Source organism: Protomyctophum bolini (assembly GCF_963924005.1).
Source record: "Protomyctophum bolini genome assembly, chromosome: 11".
NCBI classification, from domain to species: Eukaryota; Metazoa; Chordata; class Actinopteri; order Myctophiformes; family Myctophidae; genus Protomyctophum; species Protomyctophum bolini.
The window spans coordinates 13,608,206-13,629,658 of NC_137872.1; the positions used below are offsets into that span (position 1 = coordinate 13,608,206).

At 43.3% G+C, this 21,453-nt stretch overlaps 1 protein-coding gene across 1 annotated transcript; it reads left to right on the plus strand.

Moving 5' to 3' along the window:
* Window positions 1–2,597: 2,597 nt before the first annotated feature.
* evplb (envoplakin b) lies at window positions 2,598–20,776 on the plus strand. The gene is made up of 22 exons (XM_080777094.1): window positions 2,598–2,713; window positions 7,301–7,400; window positions 7,812–7,966; window positions 8,356–8,479; window positions 9,728–9,859; window positions 10,581–10,607; window positions 11,150–11,311; window positions 11,558–11,665; window positions 11,932–12,027; window positions 12,425–12,535; window positions 12,683–12,829; window positions 13,054–13,208; window positions 13,568–13,665; window positions 14,026–14,198; window positions 14,490–14,668; window positions 14,973–15,111; window positions 15,295–15,485; window positions 15,595–15,748; window positions 15,895–15,978; window positions 16,104–16,229; window positions 16,690–16,782; window positions 16,922–20,776. Exons 1-22 carry the CDS (start codon window positions 2,673–2,675, stop codon window positions 20,513–20,515), a joined length of 6,189 nt encoding a protein of 2,062 aa, XP_080633220.1. The 5' UTR covers window positions 2,598–2,672; the 3' UTR covers window positions 20,516–20,776.
* The last annotated feature ends 677 nt before the right edge of the window (window positions 20,777–21,453 follow it).

Consider the following 21,453-nt stretch of genomic DNA (forward strand, 5'->3'; position numbering starts at 1 on the left):
CAAAAATGAACAAGTTTTGGGCAGGAGTAAAAAGTGTGTGTATGGTCTGCAGGTGAGTGAAGACACCTGGTACAGGAGTCATTAGTGTTTGGCAACATTCTGCTCAACCTGGCCTTATTATAGTGTGTCCTATGGACCACTTTGAATTGGATAAGACACATAGTCACATACGCCTATATTTGTGAGGGTGATGTAGTCATTTCATAATATAGCCCTTCTACAGAAAGAAAAAATGGATTGCACACATATTTTGCTCTATAGATTCCCTAATTTGGGAATGTCATTAGGCCTATAGAAATATATATTTAAAAAAAAAATGAATGAACGAATAATATAGTACATGTATAATGTATACAAGGCACCGACTTGCTACATTGTGAGCTTGTTGATCTGCTATTTTCACCTTTTTTATTATTATTATAAGTGGTTTAGGAATCTTTCAACAGTCAAACACTTTGTGACATGCATTAACTCTGAAATACCAAGTAGAAACTGGTCTGTTTGACAGGTTGAAATTCTTAGATTGTAGCTAACAAAAGACAGGGGGACATGCACAATGTACTAAAAATACTTATGAGATCTGCTCAATCATCGCAGATCTCATTCCCTTTCACTTACCATGCGTTCCTGGTTAATTAAAATGACCCATTCCCCTGTCTTCAGGTATGTAGAAGTTAGTTGTAGGAGTAGTTGCTCTGGGTGTGGTGTGTGTCAGACACACCTAGACACAATTCTTTCTGCTGAAGCAGAGAAGGACCACATTGTTAAAACATTAAGGCCAGAATACCTCAAACATTCACAGTACACGACTACATAAAATTCCCACCACCCAGTTTAGAGGATGTGTGTTTTTAGTTACACACAGTGTGTGTGTGTAGTCTTTTGTGCATCTGTTTGTTCTCTGAAGAGAACCCAGTCCTTTTCTTGGCAGCAGGTGAAGTCTACATTCCTCAGAGCAGACCTTGACTCCTCGTATTCCACACTGCTAATTTCACTGGGCGTGTGTCCGATAACCACTCACCTAGAAAACCCTTGCCGGGCTCTGCTGGGCCTCTCATGTGGTTCACATGGGACATACGGTTTACCCAACAGAAATGCCCAGTTAGATTGCTTTGTTTGAAATGATTAAAACCTCTTTTCCCAAGAGTTTTCATTACCAGAACAGACTACTTTAAGTTCAGATCTTTCTTTCCTACTTCTCTGTTACTTCTCTGACTTTCAGTTTTGCAATTGTTGCACATTAAGACATATTGCACACCTGCATATTGTTCTACCTGTATTTTTTCCTGATTATCACAGAATATTATTATTATTGTTTTTGTTGTTGTTGTTATTATTATCTTGTTATATTGGATTGTTGCGTTAGCACAGTCTCTGCACAACATCTCACACCAACATTGCACTTGTTCCTGTAAGTGACAAATAAATGATTATTGATTCTTGTATAGAACGAAAGAACAAAAACAACATTGCATGGATGCCGCTGAACCTGGGACGTATCCTTAGTGATGTATCCCAAGATCATCAGGGTTTCGGGAACCCAGCTGGGGTGATCAAGTCCCAAGTTATGTCCCAGTAGCTACCCTCGGATCAGACCAAGGCCACACAAACCGTTGCTGCAGAACTACTCTGCCGGTACTGGGGGAGGTAGATCAATCTGTGTGGAAGGACTAGGCTCTGTGGGTTGACTCCTGTCCGGGCCCCATCTACATCTCACCAGGTCCACTCCTGCTCTCACCAGGTCCACGACCTGTGCATTGCACCAGACTCCCAGCACCAGACACTTAATTCAGGAGTGGTGGATTCTTCATCCGCAGTGGTTATGCAGGCTCCACCTGGGCAACGGACCAACGGTGGTGCTGCAGGCTCCGCTTGCGGCTTGAATGGCCCTCCTAAAGGCCTCACCGTGGGTTTGTTGGGCTTCTTCCTCACGGAAGGGTGCTGCTTCCGGGTGCCGTCTACATTCTGGCTGTTACCCGTCTCTGGTGGTCACCAGACTATTCCTGGTTGTCACATATACAATATATACAGTAGTCTATTGTGTGTGTTGCTCGGTGACAGTGGGTCACTGATCTAATTGCTCACCTGTGATTCATACACCTCTACACTCCTATATAAACCACAGTGATCTCTACTCTGTTTACTTGTAGGGTGGGTGGCACACTGGCACTGATATAATGACAGTGTCAACAGAAAGTCAACTGGTGTATAAACATGATGGCACATTTGTGAGTGCAATTTATTTTATGTTAAAATAAGACAATTTTATTTGTATGAAATTCGTTTTTCTGCAGGGGCCTTTATTCCACTTGTGCCATTCTTAACCCTAAACTATAATTGAATTAGGTTACATTTTCAAGTTATTTACTTTTCTAATGAGCGAACCCTACAAGCGAACGCTAATGACATATTTCTTTCTGACTTGTTCAAGTGGAGTGAGTGCACTGTCACAGGCAGTCATGGAAACAGTGGCAAGGAGCAGAACGGAGTTGGTGGCAGTGATGAGGAACAGGTCTGCCCGGTCTGAATGACGACACACCTGCTCCTGCTGGACTGGGAGGAGCCGAGGCAGCCAGGTGAATGCTCCTTAAATGACAGGAGAGGGGAAAAGAGGAAAGGACTTGTGAAAGCTGTACAGGGACTTAGGGGCTTACACACACACGTCTCCCAGGATGTCAAAGAAAAAGGAATTAAGTCCTGTTAAAATCAGCAAGTAAGTTTGACCAGTTTCTGTGTGTGTGTGTGTGTGTGTGTGTGTGTGTGTGTGTGTGTGTGTGTGTGTGTGTGTCGTGTTGTGTTGTCGCCTATCTCTTATTGTATTCTATTTCTTGTTTTCTCCTAACTTGTACTGCATCCTGTCTCAAGAGGATTTGGCAGGAATTTGGTTCACCTCCACATGGACATGCGCGTTGGAAGGAATTTTGAGTGTGTGTGTGTGTGTGTGTGTGTGCGTGTGTGTGTGTGTGTGTGTGTGTGTGTGTGTGTGTGTGTGTGTGAGAGACAGACAGAGAGAGAGAGAGCTGTTTTATTGTCGCGATTCACAGTTGTCCATATGTTGTCAGTTGTCCTGAAGATATACAGTCAACAGAGTGGGAAATTGTCTTGCAAGCAAAGTCAGCAGAAGTTACATGGAAGACTCACGCAGCTGAAATGCTGAAAATGAACAGATATTTGTGATATATTCCATTCCATTCGTTTCTCTCCTGTCAATAATGTCACCATGCACTTGACTTACGTGTGTCAGGAAACAAAAACATACTTTTATGCTGCTTCTTGTAGGAAGGCGAGTTCCTTGTGCAACAACTCTTCCATCTTTGTTAAAGGGGTGTGACATCCTAAGTGTATTGATCCAGTAGACTAGAGACATCCCTGGTGCGGCATTTAATAGAATAGAATACTGCTCTGACTATAATTAAGCTAACAGACCAACAATAGTTTTACATTACACTTTAGCAGAGAACCATAATACATGGACACGAGACACGAGTATGGTTGCATTGTGTTGGATTCTGCCATCCTCATACTGGAGAGAAGAATAATGGTTTCAATAGAAACATGAGCTGTTGAGCAGCATGCTTGATAGTCACCAGTCACGTACACTTACAATACTAAATTGCGCTGTTAGAGGCCACAATATTTACTATTCCTTTTTTACACTGACTGATGGCAAACTGGAGTCTTTCCCATCTCCTCTGTGTCTTTTACTATAGCTGTCAGTCACGCTGGAGGACATCTTCATCCATAACTGCTGCACACAGTTTAAGGAGTGGCCAGACAGGATCCCCTGCAGCTTTGCTTGTTTATATAATCTACATACTTACACTCACCGCATTGTCAACTACAGGCCTCATGAACTACACAGTCTGCCATGTCACGCATTCCACACATCACTCGTGATAATGTCACTTTAGTGCTAAAACTGGTTCTGGTGCGTTTTGCAGCAAACAGCACGGTTGCTTTGCAAGGCTGGTGTACACAGCAAAACCCAGCATGTTCAAAGAAAAAAAACTAAACACTTTCAGCGATAAATTAACACTTTGGACTTTGCTGTGCCGTACTAATGGTCTTGACCATTGACATTAAGTTCACCACATTGTCCTGTTTTTTGGACTTTGCCAAGCTTTGGGGCACAAGTGTGTGTGTGGGGGGGTTGGTAAGCAGTAAAGATAAGCGCTTGTCTGAGTTAAAGGGATATTTCACTTAAATAAAAACTTTTGGTCATTTCATCATCTACTCAGGCTCATGTGAACACCCCGGGATGAATCTATCATGGTTAAAATGGAGTTTTAAGTTATAATGGGTTTGTATAGGGAGGGGGCGTGGCAGCTATAATAAATATCAAATATCTAATTACTGAATCAAGCAACTTAAAAACTGCACGGGGTGTTCACATGAGCCTGAGTAGATGATGAAATGACCAAAAGTTATTTTTTAAGTGAAATATCCCTTTAAGTGAAATACACAGGGAACCTTATCGTCCTACACTTACTACCATGCATCATGTCATGGTTTTTATTGCCCATGCTACGGTTCTGGGCTCAGCATTCTCTTGATTAGAGATGAATGAATGGGTGTGGAGATGTCTGAGTCACACCATCACTGACTGCATTCCTGACCACAAGTTGAGGGTGTGGGCACCCACCTAATGATTGATCTGTCACCTACTAGTGATCTGGGGTGTGTCTCAGGAAGAAGCTTTCGTGACATGTGGAGCATAAATGAAACAATAGCCGTGCGAATGTGCCCAGGTTAGTTGTCGAAGACACCAATTATCACTGACAATAAGTGCACACTAAACATAGTGCTGGAAAGGTGAATGAATATTCTTTGTTCAGTGACCTCAACACTAATAATATGTACAATGTGAGAGTACATATTAGTACTACATTCTGGGGCAACAGTGGCTCAGGGGTAGAGTGAGGTGAGGTTCCCAGTTCAACCCCACAGGGTTAGTGTCCAAGTGTCCTTGAGCAAGATGCTGAACCTTTAATTGCTCCATATGTGCAGGTTAGTGCCTTGCATCGTTTCCTCTGCCGTCGTCGGTGTGTGAATGTAATGCACAATCTATGTAAAGCACTTTGGATTAAAGTGCTATATAAATGCACAATTTACCATTTATATAAATGCACCATTTATGTGGTTTTCTTCCAGAGGTATATTCTAACTTTTAAGTCATCTGGTGAGGTGCACCATTGGATGGCCAGATACACTGACCACAATCACCACATCCTGCTACCCTAATAGACAGGGGTACATAAGCACATGGCCGTTTATCCAACAGCTTTCTCCGACCCAACCACACTTTCACCACACATCTCTATATGCAAAATAAATTCGGCACACTCCCAGAATACATATAGGCTACATTTCATTGAAAGAAATGTCTTAATTACTGAATAAATATTACTTTTGTCAACCACGCCATTGTTGCTCAACATCAACAGCCTACGTCAGAATCGTCATGTTGGCGTCTACTACGCCAACTACGTTCACTTAATGGGGCCAGTCCTTCACAGTGACACACGCGTTAGATGAACCACGCGACCGGGATGGTTTCTACCCCTCAATGTCGTGCATTTGCTGCGCCCTTCTAATGCTGCGCCACGCCTACTCTATACTGCTCCATGCGACTCGAACAGCGTCAGCAGCAGCAGCTCCGAGCCTCCGTCAGAAAGGCTGCCCACAGCACTGCACAGCCCCACACCCAAATGAATCGAATGAATGAATAAGGCGCTTATATCGCTTTTGCTCAGTGGATGGGACATTTACATTAAAAGCAATCGGATGGACGCGTGGATAATGGCATGGTTGTGTGCAATCGGAGGGAAAGCTTCCATAATCCATATAGCTTCCATGCTAGCTGCTTCAGACACAGGGGAGGGGAGGGAGAAATAGTGCGAAATAGCGCTTATGCAACAATTACCCTAAAACACAAACACCTCAACTCGATGTCATTGTGAATAAGAATTTCGAGCGCAATAACAATTTTTGGAAGGACACTTTCACCCAGTCCCAGTATCAAGCTAAATGTGGAAGCCGTGTGTGTCACACCAAAACGGGTGTCCTATAGAATCCTGTAACCAGCCTCTCGCACTGCCTGCGAGTTGGCTCCGTCTAAGGCTCCGTCTTATGAGCAAATTTAGAACTTCCGGTCTGAGAGCTAGCAGATTTAAGACATCCGGTTGCTTTCAGAATAAAATAAAGTTATTTAATTCGTTAATTAAATAATTTTTACATTACATTATTAGTATTATTATTACATTACAGTTATTGTAAAGACACACATTATGTTTCTGTGTAAAAATAAGTAATTAAATAACATAAAAAAGTTATCTAAATGGATAAATGCTATTCACTGGAGTGCATGGACTTTATAAAGTGGACACTGGACAAAACACGGCTCCGCCAGGCAACTATCTGGACATACCCACGCGTTTGGGAAGATGTCCTCTACCACCCCACAGTCTCCGCTAAGCGGGAGAGGTGTAAAATTCACAGCAGCAGAGCTTCTACTGGGGTCAATGCAAAAAAATGTACCGTTTCCGGACCCAGAATGGACACTGGACAAAGAGGCCTCCGCGAGGCAACTATCTGGACATACCCACGCGTCCGGGGAGATGTCCTCTACCACCCCACAGTCTCCGCTAAGCGGGAGAGGTGTAAAATTCAGAGCAGCAGACCTTCTATTGGGGTCAACACTCAAAAAAGTGCCGTTTCCAGACCCAGAATGGACACTGGACAAAGAGGCCTCCGCCAGGCAACTATCTGGACATACCCACGCGTCCGGGGAGATGTCCTCTACCACCCCACAGTCTCCGCTAAGCGAGTAAATGGGTGCTTATATTTCTATGTGAAATGTGGTGATGCTGGCATCACAATAGATGCCAGCATCACGCTGCCTCCGTCTAATAAGCACATTTACAACTTCCTGTTTGGAAACCCAAACAGATGCTTCTGACATTTGCCTGTGCGTGCTTAATCGTTGTACTTCTGAACACATTTCCCAAATCTCAGTGATTTATCCACACATCGCTCTGTGTGTGTGTGTGTGTGTGTGTGTGTGTGTCGCGTCGCCCTCCAGCTGCAATTGCGAGTGTGCGCAGGGCACACTACTGAGTTTAAAACCACAGCTGAAACATGAAGTGGAGTCTCCTTCTTCCCATATTGCGCTGCAACGACACTAGGATTGAGCCCCCCGAAGGGGGGCGAAATTCTAGTCATTGTAATATACATGACATGTGTGAGACTGAATAAGGCTGTGGCATTATAAGGTTTCATGATTTTATATCTGTTTCTTTAGGAGCCAGGCCACTGAAATGGCCATGGCAATTGCTCGTATGCAGTCGAATGCAGACCAGGTAGAGAAGAATATTCTACGATCAGAGGACCGTATGGCTTTGGTAAGTATGCTAGCTTACATACAATTCAAGTATGAAGTTGAGCTTCATAGACTGGAAGCGCTATGTTATGCTGTCTAACTGTGTGCATGGTAATGATTAATGATGTGTTTATTATTTTGTCTGTTTTAACCGCATTGAGCCCCAGCTAGCATCTGTATCTTGGGGCGAACATTTGGTGAAAATCTAGATCGGCTATTTTCTACGTTTGGTGTATAGAGGAAAATTCTAGCAAACCTAGTATAGAGAAGACTGTGAAGCCAAAACGTGTGGATAATACAGTTTATAATCTATTCTATTATATTCTGTCAACACCAATCTACTCTAATCTGTTGTCCAAGTGTTTACTTGATAACTGTCAATTTCTATGTTGGATATTCTTTATTCTATCTGTGGTGCTTCGGTGGATTCCAGGATACAGAGAATGAGAAGAAGGGACAAGCCTTCGTTTACCAGAAGGAGAATGCAGACAACCTGGGGGAGGCCGAGGGCATGTTAAAGCAGCTCTTCATGGATGTGGACAAGGTCAGGAAGCTGCAGCATCCGCAGGCTGGTGAGATCGAGAAAGAGTGAGTTTGTTTTACAAGTAGCAGCATGGAACTGTGAGAGTATGCAAACCAATCAATCAATCAATCAATCAATCAATCAATCAATCAATCAAATCTTTTTTTATCTAGATAAAAGTCTCATTGAGTTTCAAATCCCTTTCAGAATAGTGACCTAGCCAAGAGAACAGCATGAAGCATTACAATAATAAACAAACAATACAAACTAATACCACAACTATCACACACCACAATCGAGTGAACACAGGTGCAACAGGTTTTGAAACTATTTGTGTATGCATCATTTGCACATAATGCATTGTGGACTTAAAAATACAAATACATAGGCTACTGTGTACATAAACGGACATACACATAATGATATACTCTCTCTCTCTCTGTCTCTCTGTCAGTGTGAGTAACCTTCATGACCGCTGGGCTAAGGACTGTGTGACGTACCGCAATCTATACGAACATGTGCAGGAGGTGGATCTGACTCCTCGGTTCGACTGGGCTCAGATCCTGGATGAAAAACAGGTCAGTGTGCTAGTGTGCTACAATTCACTACTGTGTGTGTGTGTGTGTGTGTGTGTGTGTGTGTGTGTGTGTGTGTGTGTGTGTGTGTGTAGTGTGTGTAGTGTGTGTGTGTGTGTGTGTGTGTGTGTGTGTGAGTGTGTGAGTGTGTGTGTGTGTGTGTGTGTGTGTGTGTGTGTGTGTGTGTGTGTGTGTGTGTGTGTGTGTGTGTGTGTGTGTGTGTGTGTGTGTGTATTCGGTATAATATGAATATATGTTTTATACTCTTTCATTAAGACATTGACTGGTGTGACACCTACTGGTTGACCAATAGTACTGCCTCAGGATCATAAGTGCAATATCATAGAAGGAATTCCCCAAATGGGGAATGCATGTTACATACCTTGCTGGAAGTTATGCGGGAACGCCCACTGAGTGGCAAAAAACTGCTTTCTGGCCTTGACAGCCCATTCATCCAAACATAAAAGTCCTGTCTGATTGCATTAAACAATGTTAAACTCACCAACATTGCAGCTGTACGAAAAGCTTGAATTATCCTCTTTCTACCTGCAAAGTCAGAGTGTCAGAGTTTGGAAGTGCTTGTTTTCAATAACACAACATTTTGCTGCCTCCTGCATTATGTGACATTTAGAAACAGGTGATACGCAGGACGGTTGAGTGATTTCCAACGAGCACTTCCAAAATCCAACACTCCATGCTGCTCAATGTTTTGCCACGCAGTCTAGATGAGGGGGGCGTGTCCTGAAGGGAAAATCATAATAATAATAATAATAGCTCAGATTTATATAGCGCTTTTCTAAATACCCAAAGCGCTTTACAAGGGAACACTAGGAACAGACTTTATTAAGAGAAAAAAACAGAGTAAAACATAACAGATACAGGGTTAAAAAGATAAAAGGATAAACGAGACGTCAACTGCATGTGCATACTCTCTATTGCAGGTTGCAGCTTTAAATCCCACTTAAACCCTCTATTCTTAGTGAAAAGGACCTCAGTCAGTTGCAACTGTACTACTTGGTCTGCTCGTTGTGAGCTCGTAGATCGGCTATTTCTGGTGAATGTTCCTCCCGGTTCATGTGGTATAACTCAAGTTTGGGTAAAACCAGCCTGCTCTCGATGCTCTTGAATCATTGGCGGTTTCCACTGTTAAAAAAAAAAAACCTAAACTATAAAATGTGGTGTATACTGTATAGTGTTGTTGGTGTTTCAGCGGTGGAACTGTTCATTGTTGTTTAATGTGTGTCACTGCAGAAGCAGATGGTGGCAGAGGAATACGGGCCCAACCTGCCTGATGTGGAGAAGCAGATTGCTGCTCATAACATCTTGCACCAGGAGATGGAGGCCTACAGCTCCCAGCTGGAGCCCAGCAGCACTACAGCACAGGTGACAACACAGTTAGGGATCAAATCTATTTCATCCATTATGAAAAGAATGGCAGATCCACAAGCTCGGCAGACAAAGTATGAAATAGGACTTAAATGGTTAAACATACTAATTTGATTTAGCCGATTTGCCGATTATAAAACTACTATTACAAATTCTTCACGTTGAAAAAAAGGTTCTCGATTATTAAATTAATCAAAAAACGAATTCATATTATAATTGCAAAGAAGAGAATCGATAGTTACAGGCCAACAACATAACACCTTTAAAAGAGATGAACTGGTGTGTGCACACCTCTATCTCATTTTGGTTCAGGTTAATGATAAAAGGAGTACTGCAAAAGAAAGAATTGTGGTTTCCTTAGGCTGGAAATGAAGCTCCCGGGTCCCAATATTTAATGGGCTTAGCCTATATCGAGATGTTTATCTGCATTCATGTTTACTGTGAAGCTACATTGAATGTCAAAGAATGTCCACACATTTGCAACATCAACATTGCACTTCTTGATTCTTGAACGACCTTTATCTTGAATCCTGCTGGAGACCTGTGTACAATCTCTATACCTTTTTCTGTACCCTCCAATATCTAAATAAGGTTACTCTCCTATCTAAATGATTATTATTATTATTATTATTATCTAAATGAGGCGAACACGGCTAATACGAAGTAATTATGATCAGACATGATTGACTAAACATAACTTTCTGCTCTTTATCTGCAGGTCAAAGACAAATACGCCAAACTCCTGGTGAGTTGATTGTGTGTGTTGTTAAACATGAAGCATAAAACCCTGTGGTTGTTCCATAGAATATTGTTTAAGAACAGCATAGGCACCTGTATTGTCATGTCAAGGGCCCCCAGTTGGGTGTGCATGATAAGCATAGACTGTAAAAGATGATAAGGCCATGGAAGCCCTCAACTCAGAGAGCTTCCTGTATTTATGCCAGTTGGTATTGTTCTGTTGGTGAATAAATATACCAGTTGGTTAATCTTTACCAATGCCTCTGTACTGAATTCCAACTGCAAAAATGGTCATCTTCACAGGGGTTACCAAATCCATTTGTATTTTGTACACAACTGTTTACTTGGGGGACCCTTGGAATCTCCCCAAGGGGGCCAATTTGAAAATGACTGGACGAAACCATTGTGTGTGTGTGTGTGTGTGTGTGTGTGTGTGTGTGTGTGTGTGTGTGTGTGTGTGTGTGTGTGTGTGTGTGTGTGTGTGTGTGTGTGTGTGTGTGTGTGTGCGTGTGTGTGTGCGTGTGCGTGTGCGTGTGTGTGTGTGTGTAGGAAAGCAGCCAGTGGAGGCGCGGGTGCCTGGCGTCTATGTATGAATACATGCAGAGCTGCAGTAAGGAGCTGGTCTACCTGACGGAACATCAGGACCGGATCCTCAAGAGAGACTGGAGTGACCGCATGATCAATCCTCCCAGCGTCCGCATGGAGTATGAGGTAGTGTAGAATAGATGATAATCATTAAAAACACTCTGATTTGGGTTTAGGAAACAGCACTATATACACTCAAGAATCGCATACAGTAATAGGACATGGCCATTTCAGTCGTGAGATTTTATTTTGCATTAAACCATGAAAACAAACATCTTTATGTGAATACAATACATTAAAGACCTGACCTTTTAAGTAAAGTGTTACCAAAAAGATCTTTGTTTAATGTTTATTTATTTTGTCTTCATTCAGAAATTCAAGAACAGCGGTCTGCTGACTCATGAGGAAGAGACCAACCAGCTCCAGGAAGAGGGAGCTAATCTCATCGAGATGAAACACCCTGGAGCCTCGACCATACAGGTACACTCATTCTCTCATTCTGAGACTATAATATATAAACATAACTGCAATGATTCAATCCATTGGGGTGGGAGGTTGAAGATACAATCATAATCAGCTGATGAATTAAACAGATTTGCTTGAAACTGGTCTAAACTGGAGTTTAATGGAACAAAATTGAATAGATTCAAATTGAAAATAATTTAATCAAACTTAACAGCAGGCATTCAGCTGAATTACCAAGTGTGGAAGGTTGCAGTGCTGATCCTCCCACTGTTGTTTGTCAGGCTCACAAAGACGCTGTGCAGCTAGAATGGCAAGGTTTCCTCAACCTGTGTATCGCCCAGGAGACTCACCTGGAGAACGTAGAGGACTACACAAAGGTACATTAGATGCCTTAATATATCTATTGTGACTGATTGAAATGAATTGAGTTTGTTTTAGCCGAGATAATTCAACGGATTTAACCCATTTAGGCCTGACGTCAAAATTTAAAATAAAATCTTCTAAATCATGACAATTTTCTGAAAGATTTGAGGCACATTTTAACGATTTTTCAAAAATAGCAGACCTACAACACCAAAAGGGTGCTTAACTCTTGCTTAGCCAGATGGAGCGGTCGTAGTATATTCTTCTGCATGCACCACTGTAATATAACTACACTGTCTCACTCTGTTTCTGTGTGGGATAGTTTTGGTTTTATTTCCAGATGCATAAAAAAACATTGGGGGAAAACTCAAAATGCATGATTGTGTTACAATCTTCTTTTGTCAACCACAGTTCGAGCTTGAAGCAGAGACGTTGTCTGAGTCCTTGAAAAGACTCAACTCCACCCTGGACCCCAAATCTCTTGCCAACAAGAGCAACCCTGAAATCCTGATGGCACTGGAGGTAATATGCCATTTTCTGCACAGTCTAAGATTGAATATGCATTAAGAAGTCCTCCTTGAAATATATAGGATTTAGGTTAAACACCTGCAGTGGCTCTTTAAGTTTGCAAGCCGATGAATAATGTTTAAAAACACTGTGTGACTGCAGGCAGATGAGCCAGCGGTACAGAGGAATGATCAGCGCCTGGCTGCTCTGAAGGAGCAGAGTGCCTCTGTATCTCCTCTCAAACTGAGGAGAACCCAGCCATCCAAACCCATCACTGTGGTGTCTCTGTGTGAATGGGCAGATGAGGAGGTACACGTGCGGCGCGCGCACACACACACACACACACACACACACACACACACACACACACACACACACACACACACACACACACACACACACACACACACTGCTATGTCTAACCAAAGTATGCATCCCGTTTTTAAATGAAAAGAATAAAGTAAGTAAGTTACAGAATAGGTTCACATACTGTATGCTTGCTTTGACAACCTTGGTTCCCTTTCCAACTGTAGGACAAAGTGAGTCGTGGAAGTGAGCTCATTCTTAAGTCTAACTCGGACAATAAGAACTGGGAGGTGAAGACGAGCAGTGGGAAGATCAAAACACTGCCTGGAGCCTGCTTCATGATCCCATCGCCTGATGAAGAGGCTCTGGAGAAAGTGAACAGGTACAGAGGAGCATCTCTGTTTGTCCCGCATGTTTGTTCCTCATTTGATCATAATCTCCCATGTAACAAAGGCAAGCTGGCGGTGTGCATAGTTGAGCCTTGTGGCTCATCATCACCAACCTTGATGAACCTTAGATTTTTGAGACCTAAATTAAGTTTCATGTCGTTGTGTTGTGATTTACAATGTATTGAGTCACTGGGCAGAGCACAGCCTCATTACAATAATATCACAAATGCTTCACACTCACACAGCTCAACTAATGAACTCAAATTAACTGTTTCAAAACAGATACATCTTTACTATGTTTGGATGATTCAACTGCAGTGAGCTGTAATGAAACAGTGTATTTATGTTTTAGTCTGGGCAGAGAGTTGGCAGACCTGAAGAAGCGGAGAGCTGACCTCATGGCCTCTCTCAGGACTCCCAGTGTGGAGAAGATTCGACCACAGACAGCGGGTAAGAAGAGAACACACCTTTTACTTAACTCAACACAACAGCAGGTATAGTATAATGGGGCGGCCACAGCTGAGTGGGTAGAGAAGCTGTCTGGGAATCAGATGGTCGCAAATTTGACCCTCAGCTCATCCAGTCTGAGTGTCAAAGCGTCCTTGAGTCTTGAGTCCTTGATGTTACGGCTCTGAGCCGTAACATCTGGTCCCTCCCTAACATCTGGTATTTCCTGGTCCCCTCTTTGCTGGTCCCCTCTCCAGGGACCAGCAAATACTTCAATTTCAACTTCATAATGCAATCTGACTGGTTTGGTTTTGATCATATCTAGTTCTTCATTGTCTAAATGTTGCCTCTGTCCTTCCACAGTTGCTGTAGCTAGCGCTCCAGAGGCCCCCAAAGCTGCTACACTGTCCACCCAGCTGGACAGGATAAAAAAAGACCTGGAGCAAAGTGAGCGAGATATCCAGGGCAGACTGAGGGCCCCGCTGGATCGTCGTGACCCCACACAGGACCTGGCCAACAGGCTCAAAGAGCATGAGGTTAGTAAAGCCTGCAAAATAATGTGCTGGTGTCCTCCGTAGAAAATTGTAGAAATACAACACATTGTGGTGCGATCTGTCATAAGGTTGTAGACACCGTCCCAAGACTATATGTATAAATTAGGCTAAATAACAGGAGAAGAATAGGATGTTTTATCGTCTCATTATCACTTCATTTGAAGTCATTCATGATGACTCTTGTCATCTCTGACATTTGTGCAATGTAAGCAAGGCTGCATTATTCCATTGAATCCAGAAGTAGACTCAGTTGTCCTGTGCTTTGCCCTCCAGAAAACCACCCTGGCAGTGAGAAGTCTGGAGTCTGAGAAGTCAGCAGTCCAGAGAGAGATGGAGCCAATCCTGGCCCAAAAGCCACTAGGGCCCACAGCTTCAAGCCTGCCCAGTAAACTCAATGCTGTCAACAATAAGTTTGATGACGTCAACAGTCTCAGTGAACTTTATAACAAAAAGTAACAGAATCCAACTATAACGATTTGATGTTCAATGCAGTTTTGGATGGATAGATCTACATGTTTACAGTGTACTGCAATGCAACGTGTTGTGAGCTTGTAGATGTGTTATATTTTCTGAATGTTATATTTTCACCAAATGTTTACCTGTTATCAGGCCCAGAATTAATGTCATAATGTCATGTCATAAAGTGACATGTAAATTCAACAGTGTATGTAGAGAGGTCTAAAAATATCGATTGCAAAATGTATTCTGAATATGAATTATATATTTATGTTTCGTTTTTCCGCTTTCACCTACTAGGGCTACAGCTTCCATGTTCCTGAACAAGCAGATTCGGAAGGTGGAGGATGTGGTCTCAGAGTTTGAGGAGCAGTTAGCAAAGGATGGCGCCATCCCTGACACACCCAATGCCCTCCAGACACGCAATCAAGAGCTACAGGTACAACTGGACTTCTTGGACCTCGTAATGTTTGTACACTCTTAGTTAAATGAACGCAGAGGATTGTCCTGTGCACTATTTTCTTATGCATTTCTGATTCTCATTCCAGTTATTAAGTAATGATAGAATGACAGCGTCATGTCTAAATTACTTTTATTAATGTCACCTGTGTCCCTCACACAGCTGATGAAGGATGTTGCCTCAAACCAGGAGGATGTAAAGAAAGTGGGTAGAGACATGGAGCTGACAGAGCAGGTGTGCAACTCCATGCAGAAGAACTTCCATGAATACTGTCCTGACATCCAGCACCAGGAGAAGAAAGTTAAGCTTCTGAAGAACCGCTATGCTAACATTAGCAATCAGCTGCAGGACAGGTGACACCTCACATCATTATCATTAGGAAATAATACAGAAAATGTATAGTCATTGCAAATTTGCACTGGATGAATGGTGTAGGATTTATCTTGTTGTTATCCGTTCCAGGTCTACTCTTGTTCAAGAGGCAGCTAATAAAAATCAAGGATTCCAGAGTGCTGTCCAGTCACTGCATTTCTTCTTGGGCAATCTGCCCAGCAACAATAAGATCAAACCCACTGACAGTGTAGCTCAGATAACCGCCAAGCAGAACACTCAGAAGGTGTGTATAAATATGAAATGTTTATAAACATTTATCCCTGATTCATATGGAGGAAATAACCCAAGAGAAGTTATTTTGCATCTGATAGGATACCAGTTTGGCTCATTGATTTCATCGTGATGTGCTTAATTATGTTCCCGGTTTAGAGAGTGATGGAGGACATCAGGAGAAGATCTGAGGACGTAGACAGAGTCAAGCATCTTTCCCGTGACTTGCAGAATGTCCTCAATGTGAGTTCATTGTGAAAGGCACTCCCAGTCCCAATATCCTGTTCAAAGTACAACTATTATATTCAACTTTTAATCCTTTGTTGTCAAATCTGCTGCATGCTGAAGATCTATTTTTATGCTATCAGGAGTATGAGGCCAAATCAAACAAGTACCGTGCCACTCTGAAAGATGATGATGATGAGGATAGTGACGAAGGACCAAACCCCAAGAAACGGTACACTCCAACCATGGTTGATGCTGTACAGCAAAAGGTATGGCTGATATCAGCTTATAAACAAGCAACAACTATACGAGGTGTGTACGAAAAGTAAAAGGACTGTGGCAGCCACACTCATGACTCAATGCTAACCGAGTAACCGCTCATGTCATTGGGTTGTGCTCACCACATAATCCTCACACTAACCCAACTAGCTATTTCAAATGAATTATTGTCTCCGTTTTTGCGCCACCTCCAGTTGCACGACGGACGGTAACAGCAGTGTAAAGAAGCACAGAGTGAGAGAAGTGAACATTATAGCAGAACTGTGTAGTGAGATGTTGCCCAACACAGTGACAGAATCATAAGCGTCCTGTTACTTTTCTTACACTCTCCGTATATGTTCAAAGGTAACATACATGTCAGAAATAAAAGATAGAATTAATGTTAAGATTTCAAGATGCAGTATTTGTTATTGGTGATTTTGCTCTCAAATACATTTACTGCTATTGCAGGAAAAAGAGCTTCTGAAACTTTATTCTGAGGTGTCTGCAGAGAATGGTCAGCTACTCAACCAGATGGGAATGGCTAAGGACATCATGGCCACGGTAGGATATAATGCCATAATCAAGATTTTTTACTCATCAATACTTTGTGACTGCAGAATTGAATACTGGACATTCAACATTTAATGTTGGAGATTAACCTCTAAAGACCCTCCTTTATCTTCTTCCATTCATTGAACAGAATAAAGAGAAAGTTAGCCAGGTGGTTGTCAGGCAACAACAGCAGCTGCAAAGTCAGCAGAAGAGCTTGGTGGAGACTGATCATCTGAAGAAAGAACTTAAAGAGGAGATCACCAGGCGCACACATGCCGAGAATGACCTGAACACATACAGGAAGAGGTTCATGTCCCTGAAGAGCAGGAGAGGTGTGGAGAGGCTGGAGGAGAAGGAGGTGGTGCAGTACTACCGTGATCCAAAGCTGGAAGTTGAACTTGAGTCCTTGAAGAAAAAGATCAAGGATGAGACTGTGAAGCGATCAGGAAGCCATTCGGAGATGGAGCTTATCAATGTGCAGATCATCAAACTGGAAACGGAGCGGACAAAAATCGAGCCCAAGCTGGTGACAAAGGTCCTGACCGAATACGAAAGAGACCCACAGCTTGACAAAGAAGCCACCAGGATCAAGGATGAGATGCACAGGATAAGACAGGGGCTACAAACGAGAGATACAGAGACGGTCCAAATGAAAACAGAGATCACGCTTCTGGCACAGCAGAAAACAAAAATCAAGGAGACAGTGGTGAAGAAGGAAGTGGTGAGACTTGAGAGGGATCCAGAGATGCTTAAAGCTGTGCTTTTTTTCCAAAATGACCTTGCAGATGAAGAGTCCCAATCCGAGGCACTCAATGATTACATTTTTAGCACAAGGAGCCACATAAACACATTGGAGAGAGTCATTCCCACCATCCAACCCAAAATTGTCACGAAAGTAGTGAAGAAAGTAGAGCAGGATCCACAGCTACTTGAAGAGTCAAGGAAACTCTGCCTCTCCATGGAGGAAGAGAAAGATGAGTGGGTCATCTTGATGAAGGACCTCACCACTCTTCAGCTACATTATGGTGAGGTTGAAAAGATTATGCCTAGAGTGGATGTCAAGGAGATCATTAATGAGATTTACAGAGTTGACCCTGAGACGGAAGTGGAGCTGGTGCGGCTGAAAAAAGAGCTGCAGGATTCCAGCCGAAGCCGTGCAGACCTGGAGAAAGAAATTAGCATAGTGATGGTGGATCTGAACACCCTGCGTTCTCAGAAACCCAAAGTGGAGTACAAAGAGGTGACCCAGGAAGTGATCAAACAGGAGCAAAGCCCAGAGGTCATCAGAGAGTTGCAGAAGCTCAAGAACCAACTGTCCCGCATACAGGTCAACTGTGATACAACGCTGGAGCTGTTGAACCACCTCCGTAAAGAGAGAGATGAGTTGAAGGCTGAAAAATCCAAGGTGGAGATGAAGCTGGTAACCAAAGAGCTGATCAAATATGAGAATGACCCCTTGCTGGAAAAAGAGGCTGACAGACTTAGGAGAAATGTGAGAGAGGAGGTTCAGGAAAGGCGCGTTGTGGAGGAAGCTGTCTTTGACCTTCAGAATCAGTACATCCTCCTTGAGAGGCAGAAACCAGAAGAGAAAATTGTAATCCAAGAAGTAGTACGCCTTGAGAAGGACCCACAGCAGTTCCTGGAGCATGATAAGTTGAACAAGAGTATGGATGATGAACTTAAAGCCCGTCGAAAGCTGGACTTAGAAGTGAGGCAGCTCAGAGGTGTGGTTGAGGAGAAAGAGAGAACCCTAGCACAGATAGATGACCGCCACAAAAAGATTCAAGTAGAGGTAGAGCTCAGGCAGATCAAGTCTCGTATACTTGAATTGGAAAATGCACCACCGCCGATTGAAGAGAAGATTGTGATTGAGGAGATCCTCAAAATAGAGAGGGACCCCAAGCTGGAGAAACTAACAGAAGAATTACGCACTGGCATGGAGACTGAGGGCACCAATATTCATCGCTTGGAAAGAGAAATTCGCAACCTGAAGATCAAACTAGATATTTTGCTAAAAGAAAAGTCTGGTGAGAAAGTTATTTACAAAGAAGTAGTTCGTGTGGAAAAAGACCCAGAAGTCGAGGCGGAGAGGGACCATCTCAGAGAACAAGTGATGCATGAGAAAAATCTCAGAAGGGACCAGGAAGATGAAATTGCTAACGTCAACACTAAATTCATCCACCTGCGGACATCCCAGGCCTCGACATCTCAAGAGGAGACCTCAATTACATCCCATCGAGATGCCCTTCAGAAAGAAAAGGGAAATCTCCTTCAAGAGTTTAAAACACAGGAGGCTGAGAGGCAGAACATCAATATAACATTCCAGCAACAGTCTAAGCTGATGAGTGAGAGGAACCAACTGAACCGTCAGAAGAGTGTCAAGATCGGGTCAGAGACGCAGGGTTTGGAGAAACAAATCTTGAGTGAAAAAGACAAAATACACCAAAAGGAGATCCTCATTGCTGAACTACAAAGTAGCTTGCATAAGGAAGACCACTCTGAGACTCAGACCAGAGAGACCAACCTCTCCACAAAGATCACAATCCTGGACCCAGAGACTGGTAAGGACATGTCTCCCTATGACGCCTACCTACAGGGCTTGATTGACCGCAAACAGTACATTCACCTTCAGCAGTTGGAGTGTGACTGGGAGGAGATTTCTTCAATGGGACCAGATGGAGAGACCTCCATTCTGCAGGATCGCAAGAGCGGGAGACAGTTCTCTGTCAACGACGCTCTAAAGTCAGGTCGCCTGACTCGGTATGACTTGCAGTGCTACAAGGAGGGGAAAATGCCCATCTCTGAATTAGCTCTCCTGGTTGCTGGGGATTCCAGACCGAAGCCCCACCTTCCTCCACTCAGGAGTCCAATGTCACCCACCAGAGCCACTCCACTGTCACCCACCATGGCCACTCCAATGTCACCCATCAGAGCAATGTCACCCACCAGAACCTCCCCAACCTCACCTCTGAGCTCAATGCCCTCGTCACTGAGGTCCTCATACCCCAGCCTCAATCGTCTCAATAGTGGCAGTTTGACTAACCTCAATCGTCTCAATAGTGGCAGTCTGACCACCTTGACTGTCTCTGCAAGTGATGAATTCTTCCCAATCTCTGGTGTTTATGACACCACCACAGACAGCCGCATGTCTGTAAGAAGTGCCCTCACCCGCAAACTCATAGACCTCGACACAGCCCTAAAGCTCCTAGAGGCACAGGCGGCCACGGGAGGCATTGTTGATCTTGCCAAAAAGGACAAACTGTCTGTACACAAGGCAGCAGAGTATGGTCTCATTGATGCGAGCCACTTGTATAAGCTCCTGAACGCCCAGAAAGCTTTCACAGGAGTGGAGGATCCTGTCACTAAGGAGCGTCTCTCTGTGGGGCAGGCTGCAGAAAAAGGCTGGATCCCTCTTGACAGTGCCAAAAGGTTAATAGAAGCCCAGTACCTGACTGGTGGGATGGTCGATCCCTCTAGAGCCGGCCGCCTGAGTGTCCAAGAAGCTGTCATCACCAAGGTGATTGACAGCACAACAGCTGAAGAGCTCCAAGATCAGTCGAGGCACACACAAGACCTGGTGGACCCCATCACTAAAGAGAAGATGTCCTACAAACAGGCGATGAATCGCTGTAAGAGGGATGTCACAACGGGGCTCTTGCTGCTCCCCGTAGCCTCCACTGATGCCACGGATGCTCCGTCTTACTCCAACTTTCGCTTCAACGCCTCTCACAGTGCAGTTTAATACCAAGGTGTTAAAAGATGAATCTGTGACAAAGAAATCTTGACAAATGTTTACATATAGGCCTATATATATCCTTGAAGAGATTTACTTGTTTTGGTTACACTGTAAATGTTCATCTATTCTGTCTCAGTCTGTGGCCAGGAGTTGTGCAAACCTTTTTATGTTGATTTGAAGTGTTTATTGCTTTTTCAGCATTTTGATGGAAATGCACATTAAATACTTTTTCATGATAGGCACTCAATAAACTATACAAGCCTTAAATTATGCTTTAATGTCCTCAATTATGGCAGTTGTTAATGAAAGTCTTAAACCTTGTATAGTTCTTCTTGTGGCAAATGTATGCCATTTCAGTAACTCCTTCCTATCTGGTTTAGTACTTCTGCACAATAAGGTGCATGTTATGTCTTATTGAATGAACTCTATATACGTAATTGTCCCAGCTAATGTCCATAATATCTGTGGGACAGGATGAAGGTTTTAGTTTAGAAACGATGGTCGCAAGGGAGGGAAGGGAGACGGCTTCAAAGTGAGTAAAAGTGGCAGTGGAAGTATGGGCTCTAATTGTAGTGATTTTATTTACAAAAAAGTGCTTCGTTTTTTCAGCCTTAACAATTTTCTGGTAGCAGTTCCAGCTTTCCCTTAAGGTAGTGAAGGAGATTTGCCGTTTGTCTCTCTTCCACCTTTCTTTGGAGCACTGTGTCGAGGATGATTTGACAGGTGGAGAGAAAAGAAGATGTTAAATCCTCAGCACAACAGGAGGAGGAGGAGTCCCCACCACTCTGTGGTACAGATGGAGCCCGCATCCATGGCCCTAGTGAAGGCATCTGAAAATTGAGCAGCAGTGCCAGGTTTTAGCATACGGCCAAGGCGAGCAGGAAGGCGCTGTTTTAGAGATTGGCGAGAGAGATAATTCAAATGAAATAGGCATGTGATCCGAG